General features: G+C 36.7%; 1 protein-coding gene across 3 annotated transcripts in view; it reads right to left on the bottom strand.

The window, feature by feature from the left end:
• Window positions 1-1,237: 1,237 nt before the first annotated feature.
• LOC129761600 (dentin sialophosphoprotein-like) overlaps window positions 1,238-11,639 on the bottom strand; it is a 257,335-nt gene continuing 246,933 nt past the window's right edge. For 2 of the 3 annotated variants that reach the window (XM_055759356.1, XM_055759393.1), the window contains 4 exons: window positions 9,999-10,143; window positions 9,762-9,893; window positions 5,049-5,225; window positions 1,238-1,537 (listed from right to left, as the gene is read on the bottom strand). In XM_055759356.1, coding sequence (XP_055615331.1) covers window positions 10,103-10,143 — 41 coding nt within the window. In that variant the 3' untranslated portion in view covers window positions 1,238-1,537; window positions 5,049-5,225; window positions 9,762-9,893; window positions 9,999-10,102. The remainder of the gene's footprint in view (window positions 1,538-5,048; window positions 5,226-9,761; window positions 9,894-9,998; window positions 10,144-11,639) is intronic. The other variant, XM_055759441.1, reaches the window with a different exon arrangement.

The raw sequence follows: 11,639 nt of genomic DNA, 5'->3' as shown, positions 1-11,639 counted from the left end.
GCCGAACGGATTGGTGCCGGAGCACCAGTATACCTAACAGCGATTATAGAGTTTCGGCCGTCGGAGTGCTCGAGTTGACTTGCAAAGCTGCTCACGACAATCAGAAAACCCGCATCAAGAACAGAGCAGCTTCGGTTCGGCGCTCATCAAGGCAACAATTAGTTTCAGTGAGTGGCAAAGTGTTTCTCCGGCACGTCGCATTAAATATAATTTACTGAACAACATGTCACAAGCTGGATGGGAAGAAATTTTCCAACTGTGAAAGCTGTGGCGAGTGGCAAACGCAATAGCTAAACAGGAAGGTTTAACCGAACAAGATGGGAATATCGAGTGATAACAAAAACACAAAAACACCAAGGGTTCTTTTCAGAACCATCAACATATTCATAAAGAGTAAACAGTAAACTAATCCATTTTTCAAGTAGATAGGTAGGTATTCACGTAGGAGAAAAAAATAAAACAATATATTTAAAATATATATTTAACAAAAGCTGTCCCCTTTGTATAGTCCTACGTCACTCCGGTTATGTCCCCGACATTACCCACCCGTCTTTTTCATCCATACATATCACAAGAGGCATCTTGTCTAGGATCACAGAGGGCTCGTCATCATATCTCGTTCCATTTCGGTATCCTTTATCTGATACGCACCATCCAACGACTGTTTATCATCCTTCTGTCATCATCACCCGTTAAACACTGGTGGAATGAACAAACAATACCCAATAACCAAACAAAACGACCCTGTTCAGATACACCAAATCATTATCGAAGAGTTTAACGATGTAATTCTTCAAACATATCCAAAATCAACAGATAACCTAACGGAATCCTACGTCAATTATGCGGTCGTGTCTCGGACACAACCCTCCTGTGATTTTTTTTAAAGCGAATCTATTTTCATATGCCATTAACAATTGACTTCGGAATTCATAGTGCTTTGACGTGTTAGTTAGATCAGTTTTGGTTACGTGTTCGTCTGTAGTATATAGCATATGATTGTATGTGAATGTAATCATCCGCCGGCGGGTTATTATCGAATATATCGGTTTCAATGTAGAAGAGGACGTGTTTTAAAGCTCGTTATTGGCGTCATTGGCTTGTTTATTGGCTATTTAAAGCTCGAATCACCGAAAATTGCCTAACGAGAATGATTTGCTAGTCCCAAGCGTCATTCTGTGTGTTCTTTGTGCAATTTGGTTGGTTCAGGTCAATCATGGAGAGCAACTACGAACTGTACAGTCTACCCAAGCTCAAGCTCAAGCTCGTTTATTCCGAATGAATAACATAAAATATAAATGAATGCGATTTTTTCGTGATAAAAATTTAAAAAAAAAAAACAAAATAATTGTTACACACTGAGCGAGACTCTAAAAATATCGCTCACGAAAGAGACCGTTAACTCTGGTTAACCAGTATTTTTGTTTTTATATTGTTACACAGATTATCATTGAAAATATAAAGTAGAATGCAATCAGTCTGAGTCACTAAAGGCCTTCTTACGTCGTTTCCCAGTTTTGTGTTTCGACCAGTCATCCTGAAAAAAAATTTGCAAAATAATAAAAAAGTAATTAGTAATTATTGTTATTTAAAATTTGATTTTAATATATGAGAAATTACATTTTTTGTATTGATTTTTTTTTCACTCCGGATAATTGAATCATAAAAAAATAAAAAATTGTGATCACGAAACCCCATATTCCAGCGCGCGAATGTGGGTATCATTTTATGGTATTTCGTATGTACACCCATACCTCGCTATACGGCCGCTCTTTATACTGCATTTAGCTATAACGGCCCTCTTCAATTCAGGCACGTTTTCGATCGTTATAACGGCAAAAAAGTTAAGGATTGGTACAACTTTTGTACAGAAGTGAAAAAAATATTTGCGAAACAATAACCTAAACAACACACAAATTAGGTATGTATACATACACATATTCCATGTAACATGAAGTTGTTTCATTTTTGTTTATAGATTGTTGTTGGTTTTTATGTATGAATGTTGTATATTTTATGTTTATGTTTTGTATGTATTTTTGATTTAAATGAATTTAATTTTTGATTAAAATGAAATAAAAATAAAAAGATAAAATACATTTTCAACGATAAACATATTTTACATATATTACACATATATTACATATTTTACAAATTTGGAACTGACCTGATTGAATTTGTATAAATTTGTATTAGAATAATTGATTCCTTATACGGCTTTTCGCTTTGCGAGGTATGGGTGTATTTTCTTTTTCCTTCTTGGTACGGAAATTTCCTTTTTTTTATCCCATCCGTTTATTAGGCTCATTTAGCAATTCAGCTGTCACAGAGCCGAATTTATTCGTATACATTTTTATGTTAAGATAACTATTGTTGAATATTATTTAGGCTTAAGATTCCTATCCATCGATAAACATTTGTTTTTTTTTTATGTATAACACAGTAGCTATTTAGGCCTAAGAATATTCCAATTCTATCGATACACAACACATGCCGAGTATTCCATTTCTATCGATACACAACACATGCCGCCTTTTTCGGCGTTAGAATATTCCTATTGTTCGAATGTTCACAGTTGGACTGTTCACAACGGGACTGCTGATATGAGGCTTCCATTGCTGTGTTTGAATTAGCACCAATTACCGATGCAGCAGATCGTAATGTGAGCGGTAAGGGACTGGGATTACCGACACATGATGATTGTTTTTTCCTTGTTGAAATTTCCTTGTTAAACATTGGCAAATGATCAAGATATAGGTTGCATGTTTTGAAATCGAAGATGATTTGCTTATCTTTGCTTATTTTCTTCCATGATTTTTCCCTTGACAGTTTCCGGATTAACATGTAGGTGGAACTGGAATTATAGAATCTAAGAACTTGGCAGCATCCGGAAATATGCGTCGCTTTGTTTCTTATCAATCCACGGAGATCGATTATTAACGAATCGTGTTTCATCACTGGTAGGATTTAGATTCAAGCTATTAATTTTGAGTGTATCATTCACAAAAACTGTATTGAATCGCACAATTTGATCTTGATTTCTGGAATAACTTCAAACATCGTTTCATTATTGACTGCTTCGTCTGTTGAATCTCGTTTGTAAATGTGACGTAGGAATTTCTCGCATTGCTGTACCTCGGTCGACTTATTTAATTCCGGTTCTATGTCATATTCTTCCAAAAATTTCTATTTCTCATCGCGCGGATGTCGTCTATAGACGACACTCGTACACACAGGTCGTCGCGCGGATGTCATCTTAGACGACGCTCGTAATATACTGGGAGTAACTTTTGATAAGAGACTGAGTTTTAAACCACATGCTCAGATGGTCAAAAAAGATGCCCGCAATAGATTGAATCTATTGAAGGCGATTTCTGGCAATCTAGCTTTGGGACATAGGAAATCTCTTTTACGGGTAATAAATGCTTGATTAATACCAAAAATTCTCAATGGAGTAAGCATCTTCAGCCGAGGTGGTGAAAAACTGAGAGAGCGAACCAGTCACGGTGAACCAAGGGGGAGTATTGTACTCTGTAGAAAATTTAAACATGACATTTATTTTCAAGACATTTTATGTTGAAAATGATTCTGACGTTGGACTACGTCTTTAATTCTTTACTAGGGTATGAATTCAAAGTTTCGAAAACGAGAGAATCACATTGGAGGAACTCGATTTTGAGCGTTAAAACCTCTTTGTCTGATAAACAAAATGGTATGATAATCGCTTCATTCAAAAAATAAAATGTCTACGTTGTTGTTTCTTTGTTTTTAAGAGGCTTTAAACTTTGCAGTTCATTCGCCTCTAAGAAAAATGTCTACGCGTTTTATGCTTGTTACTTATTGATCCAAAAACATGTTTCAATAGCTTAAAATTGCTTTGAGAGCAATCTATTGATTTTCTTCATTGGTGGGAATTTTTTAACTATAGTACTGGTTTCTCTGGACCATCGAGTTTTTTCAGGAATGTGTATAGAAAAAGTGGTCAAAGTAATATGGATTTCCATTGAGTTAGGGATAGACCTGTGCGCCGGTCATATTATCGGCTGTGACGGCGGCGGTCTACGCACCATTTTTGTAATGCGGCGGCGACGGTGTACAACAATGCCATATAGTTTAAAAATATTTTTTTCAAGAATTTTCAATTGGTTTCAAAAAGGTTGTGTTATTAAACGTTATATGCAACAAGAATAGCAAATGCATGAAAAATAGAACAGAAAATATCGAAAAACCACCAGTATACCTAACAGCGATTATAGAGTTTCGGCCGTCGGAGTGCTCGAGTTGGCTTGCAAAGCTGCTCACGACAATAAGAAAACCCGCATCAAGAACAGAGCAGCTTCGGTTCGGCGCTCATCAAGGCAACAATTAGTTTCAGTGAGTGGCAAAGTGTTTCTCCGGCACGTCGCATTAAATGTAATTTACTGAACAATGTGTCACAAGCTGGATGTGAAGAAATTTTCCAACTGTGAAAGCTGTGGCGAGTGGCAAACGCAATAGCTAAACAGGAAGGTTTAACCGAACAAGATGGGAATATCGAGTGATAACAAAAACACAACACCAAAGGTTCTTTTCAGAACCATCAACATATTCATAAAGAGTAAACAGTAAACTAATCCATTTTTCAGGTAGATAGGTAGGTATTCACGTAGGAGAAGAAAATAAAACAATATATTTAAAATATATATTTAACAAAGGGGACAGTATAGTCCTACGTCACTCCGGTTATGTCCCCGATATTACCCACCCGTCTTTTCATGGAATGGGAATACATATGTCTCAAAGAAGATTACTCAATATTATTTAAAATATAAATCATAACAGGAAACTGATTACTTGGTAATATAGCGTAATTTCATTATGAACCATTAACCCTTTCGTTACGAGTGTGGTCTGCAGACGACATCCGCGCAACGAGCTGTGTGTACGAGCGTCGTTTTTAGACGACATGAAATTCATACTGCTCTTCGATCACACGAGCGCGACAACTTTTCGGCGGAGCTTTGGCGGAGCACACTGTCGTAATGAGAGGGTTAATGTTGTGTACTTACATCTGTAGAGTCATCGCTAGCGTAAGTGTCTTGAGTCTTCTTTGCATTATTGTTAAACGGAGATGGGTCTTTTTTATTTGCCACAACCTTCCTGCCTCGACTACTAGTACTTCTTCGTCCTATTGTACCTATCGTTTCATCCTCAGCAGCCAATGCATACAGATCTGCGAAGTATTTCTATAAAAAAATTGAAGATACATTTAAGCAGGTATATATATTATCTATATATACAGCCATTCCATACAAAAAAAGTGGTAGTTTTGTTCTTTATTGCAATATTAATATTATTGCATATTAGATACGTACTTTGTTATTTTTTCGTTATAGGGCTATGCGAAAAATATTTTTTTTTCAACTTTTTCCCAAAAATGACTTTTTTTCAAAAATAACTTTTTTTCAAAAATAACTTTTGAATCACTGAACCGATTTAGATGATCGACATATCAAATTAAAGCCAATGAGCTTTTGTTAAAAAATACTGAACATGCGTGAACCATGGATTTTCTTCTTCTTCTTTTTGGCTTTCAGTTCATTCGCCTCTAACCATGGATTTTGTTTTCCTAATTATTGGTTGTAGTTGTTTTTCTATATTTTAAAAAATATTTTTCCTTGAAAGCTGAAGATTTTTACATAACATAATCGATATCAGAGATACTATATTTTCAAAGCCATAAAAACAACAAAAGACGACTACAATCAATAATTACGAAACAAAATCCACTTTTTTGCTGCTTCATGAGGCTAGCTCATTGGTTTTAATTTGGTATGTTGACTATCTAAAACGTGGTTCAAAAGTGATGAATTAAAAAAAAGGCATTTTTGAAAAAAAAGTTGAAATAATTGATTTTTTGAAACACCATAAGATGGAAAAGTTCACCCTAACGAAAAAAATAAAAATACGGGTCTAATGTTTTGTGATGAAGAACAAAATTAGCACTTTTTATCTGAGAGCTACTATATCGGTTATGCATGGAATGGCTGATTTATAATATTTATTTACCGTAAACAGGTTAATTATTTTTGTACCCATAACGTCCAATGAAATCAGTTGTGTTGTTTAATTCCACCTTGAAAACTGTTCGTGTTTTGGTTGTGCAACACGAAAAATATGTTAAAAGTTTGTATTAAGTAAAAGAAGATTTTTTTAACCCTTCTGTACTCGCGTGCAAAATCATAACACGTACACTCGCGCACGGTGTCACAGACCGAAAATTGAACTTCTCTGTAATGTTGCCATTGTGTATTCTTCAGGCTTTATTGGCATTTATTTTAAGAAGAGGGTATGTTTAAATGAAAAAACCCCAAAAAATATGTTTTCTTTGTCTTTATTATGTTTCACTGTTATTAATTGAAAGTAAGCAGCTGAATATAATTTATGGAAGTATAAAGAGCTATAAAATAATATAAAATCGTATTAATTGATTGTGGTTTCATTGGAGTAAGAATCAGAACATAGCATAACTGCATGCTCGAAACAAACTTTTTTTTTCATTTCATGCAGTTGTTGCGTGTTTTCGGGTCTTTTATCGGAGAGAAAAATGTATACTGACCTTCTAGGTAATTAATAGATGATAAAGGTTCTGGAATATAAAGTTCGCATATTTCTAATATTCTTTGTCTCTGTATTCTACTAAACTAAGAATAAACTAAGAATTAATACCTTTTTTATAGATAGGGCATAAAAAGATGATATAAAAGGATTTCTAGGAACTTCCTTTTCTTTCTCTTGTTTTTGACGTAGGACTACGTCTAACCGGAAGATATAGGGGGTGAAATGAAAATCTAGGCACTGAACAAGTAGGAAAAAATGCAAGATTTGGAACGCTTATAACTCGTGCATTTCTCAATAGATCGCAAAGGTTTTTGCATCAATTGATAGGAAATATATCTACGCATCTATCATAACGAATAACATTTTATATTTCTTGAGATAAATAATTGAATAATTGTGAAATATCAAGCATTGTCAAAATGCACTATGTGCCCATTTTTGATTGGTCCATTTTGTGCTCCTCAAATCGTACCGACCAAAACGGGCAACCAGAGCAGCAGCGAAATAGAATGAAGCACGATTGGAAAAGAAAAAGAAAAAAATTAACGAAACATTGGTCGCAGTCTCACACATGCGTAATTCTCGAGCCAGCCAGTCAGCTTAAAAATCCTCGCTCCGCTGCCGTAACGATCATTCTTTATGTGGACACCGACTGGACAACATCGTTGCTGGACGGCGAGGGATCAAGTGGCTTTCTCAAGGCAAGAGGGTGGAGGTGGTAGCGCTGGAGTAAAAGTAGAGTAGAGTTTTCAAAGGGCCTTTCTCAAGGCTAAGGACGAATGAACTGCAAAAGTTTAAAGTCTCTATAATACAAGACCTTCCTTCCTTCCTTCCTTCCGTAACGATCATTCTCATCCAAACCGTACACCACATCGGTTCGCATCACAACACATCAACAAACCAACCCAAGCAGCCATGTCTGGACTGGGTAAGGAGGAAAAGTGAAGGGAAAGGCAAAATCCCGCTCGAACCGTGTTGATCTGGAGTTCCCCGCAAGGATAGCTAGGCCGAGCGCGTTAGTACCAGTGTACCAGTCCACCTAGCCGGCGTTATATAGCTTCGGCCGCCGAAGTGATCGAGTTAGTGCTCGCGACGATAAGAAAACCCACATTCGGAACAGAACACATTCGGTTCGGTGGACATCAAGACAACAGGCAGTTGCAGCGAGTGGCGAGTGGCAAACGCAATCGCAAAACGGCATCAGGTAGCAGAAGAAAAAAGTTTGTTCTTTATACAAACTGCTTTGGTGGCAAATCCAGAACAAGGCGACATCGAGGGCGTTCAAAATGGTTTTTTTCAAAACCACGAGTACTCAGTTTTCTAAATTGGAACCATTCCATGAAACAAGGCGCTTTTCAGGGCCATTAAACCTTCCAAAAAAGAGTTTAGGAAATAAAGTTCAATGCTTTCTAAAACATTATCCAAAATAATAATAAAACACAAATTGATGTTTTCATAATTTGTTTGCCAGGATCTGATGAGTATGTGAATTTGGCAGTTGTTCTGAGCTTATTGATAGTTGGGGACTTTCCTGATTACTCAATTTTCACCAATTCTTAAATTGTTTCCAGATTGAAAGTACAGTAATCTACAATTAGTTCGACATTTAGCTAATTGGACGGACATGTAATGCGTCTTATTTAGTTGGACATTTTTGTAAACATAGAGATCCAAATTATGACCCCACATTGAAAGTCGACACTGTACCACTGTCATCGCAAATGTTCAATTACAGGTTAAAATCGCCTCCAATGCGACACTGAGTGGCGCTTCGGCACGTCGCATTGAATGTAATTTACTGTACAACATGTCACAAAGCTGGATGGGAAGAAATTTTCCAACTGTGAAAGCTGTGGCGAGTGGCAACAAATCGCTAAACAGGAAGGTTTAGCCAAACAAGATGGGGATATCGAGTGATAACAAAACAATAAACTCTTTAGATTAAAGATAATTTTGTGATCCTGAAAAGGACCCTTTTTAGCCTGTATGTGAATCCAACGAGCGAACAAATCGTAATGAATGTATTTTTTTGCCATAGCTCCCTTTTAACGCTCATTCGTTCGTCTCGTTGGACTCGCCCCTCTGGCTGAGTCTGCCGATTTGTCTCTATCCTGTGAGTGTGTACCGCTAGAGTATAAAACACACGGACCCCAAAAAAATATCTTATTTTCTTTCAAACCTTAAACCCGATGCATCGGCATCGTGGACGTAACAAAGGAGGACAAGTTAAGGGAAAGGCAAAGTCTCACTCGAACCGTGCAGGTCTCCAGTTCCCTGTTGGTCGCATTCACTGATTGCTCCGCAAGGGTAACTAGGCCGAACGGATTGGTGCCGGAGCACCAGTATACCTAACAGCGATTATAGAGTTTCGGCCGTCGGAGTGCTCGAGTTGGCTTGCAAAGCTGCTCACGACAATAAGAAAACCCGCATCAAGAACAGAGCAGCTTCGGTTCGGCGCTCATCAAGGCAACAATTAGTTTCAGTGAGTGGCAAAGTGTTTCTCCGGCACGTCGCATTAAATGTAATTTACTGAACAATATGTCACAAGCTGGATGGGAAGAAATTTTCCAACTGTGAAAGCTATGGCGAGTGGCAAACGCAATAGCTAAACAGGAAGGTTTAACCGAACAAGATGGGAATATCGAGTGATAACAAAAACACAACACCAAAGGTTCTTTTCAGAACCATCAACATATTCATAAAGAGTAAACAGTAAACTAATCCATTTTTCAGGTAGATAGGTAGGTATTCACGTAGGAGAAGAAAATAAAACAATATATTTAAAATATATATTTAACAAAAGCTGTCCTCTTTGTATAGTCCTACGTCACTCCGGTTATGTCCCCGATATTACCCACCCGTCTTTTTTTTGTTGATATTTTTCATTATATTAGGCTGTCAAAAAAGTCCTGCGGTATTTCCGCGAGGTGTCGTTGTAAGCTCGTAGTTCTAGTTGTATTCATGTATCGAGTCACTAACACTTATACGAAACGTTCATCTGCTTGTCACAAACCTACACCTCTGTTGCATACGCTGTTTACCGTTCAAGTGAGTAATATCGTTACAGCTACGTTGCCAATTTTCCGTTTTCCAATTTACAATCCAATATGTTTCCGAAAACCTACAGAAACCTACCTCAGAAACATGTCTAATTTACATACCTTTTGACTGTCGGTGCTATGAGCAAATGCTTGCTGCAGCGACCTTTGCATCTCGTTTTGAACATAAAGGCCTGTTCCCGTTCAATTACCATGTCTACAACTACGACGGAAATGCTCCAGATGATGTAGAATCTGATAAATTGATAAAAAAAAAATCGGTTATTATTTCTCTGTGCATTTAACAACTAGTTCTGTTTTCCCTGTCAAAAATACTATACTAATACTACCACCACATACCTGCTCGGAAGTTGGTGTGCAGCTTTGTGATGGAGACGCTTTCAGAGGACGTTTACGTTTGTTTGGAGAGCACGAAGGATATCTCGATGTCAAAAGACCAGCTATTATTTCTGACAGCTTACTCTCGTACTCATCACACCAACATCTATTTATACATTACAGAATTAGAATAAAACAACAATAACTTTAAAACTTACTTTGAAAAATTATTTCAAATGTCTAAATATTATACCCATTAAACGTAAAAATAATAATTGTATTGATATCAATAAAATTTTATTCTATTGATTTTCATGACATGAAAAGCTATGACTAAGGAATAACATTTTATTGAGTAGTTTTTATAGCTGTCGCTAGTACTAGTACTAGCACAATGCCGCTAGTACTAGCACAATGTCGCTAGTACTAGCACAATGTCGCATAGACAAGAATTTTTACATTTTCCGGAATTTTTGCAAAAAGGGACTGCATAATAATTATGAAGAGGGTTGGCGATACAACCGAGCCTTGGGGAATTCCCCTTTCTTGGATTTTCAATGAAGATTTTGTGTTGTTGACTATGGCTCTGAGTTCTATTTTCTAGGAAACTTTTCACATAGAAACCTAGTCTTCCACGGATCACCCAGTCGAAGAGACTCTTCAATACTGGATATCTCCATGCTGATCAAATGCTTACTTTACAATGAAATGCGGCTTACATAGATAAAGTGATGCCACATCTGCGTGGTGATCTTTCTCAATAACGTCATGTACAATAGCCTGTAATTCTTCGAGGTGATCTTCTGTGCATTTTCCCGCACGAAAAGCGAACTGTCTTGGATCGAGCAGCTTATTAGACTCTAAAAAGGTCTTTAGGCGTCGATTTACTATCCTTTCTAGAACTTTTCCAACACAACTCAAAAGAGTCGAAAATTGTATAGAAGATGTTGGTTTTGACTACGTCTTTCATTTCTGTACCGGGGTGTTAGTTCAAAGTTTCTAAAACAAGAGAGTGACGCTGGACTGCAAGGTTTTGAACGTTAATACCTCTTTACCGGCTGGATGGAGTGGTATAATAATCACTTCATCCAAGAGATAAAATGTCAACGAATTATATGATTGTCACTTATCGGTTCAAAAGCTTAAAAATTGCTTTGAAAGCAAGCTATTGAAATCATAACAATCTTGCTCATTGATGATGATTGGTGATCGCAATGTGTTCCCGAACACGGTCACAAAATATAGGCACATGAAGAAACCGTGATTTGTTTTGCTCGCTTGCATGAGTGTTTGGGCATTGAGCTTTGTATTACGGAATGGAGGAGTAGGCATGACAATATGGGGTTGCAGTAGAAATGAACACACTTCTAAAATCAAAATTATGAATGAGAATTAATTTTCCCAAACCAAATTAGTACTCTATGTAAATGAAAATCACTTTTGCTTGCAAGTAGTGAAAAAATATAATGCAAAAATTGTGTCTCTAGATAATTTTATATTATAATGTTATGTTCTGGTGAGAATATCTGAAAAATCTGAAAATCGTTTAAATTAGGGTCATAACGACGTACGTCTAATAGGTAAATAACACCAAGAAAAAAATTTCATACAAATTTTAGCAATTTAAAACTTCTTTAAGGGCGACTAATCTGATAGAGAATA

This window comes from Toxorhynchites rutilus, chromosome 1 (genome assembly GCF_029784135.1).
Source record: "Toxorhynchites rutilus septentrionalis strain SRP chromosome 1, ASM2978413v1, whole genome shotgun sequence".
Classification (NCBI taxonomy): Eukaryota; Metazoa; Arthropoda; class Insecta; order Diptera; family Culicidae; genus Toxorhynchites; species Toxorhynchites rutilus.
The sequence above is the reverse complement of the archived record's forward strand: the minus strand, read 5'-3'. Positions and strand labels throughout refer to the sequence as shown.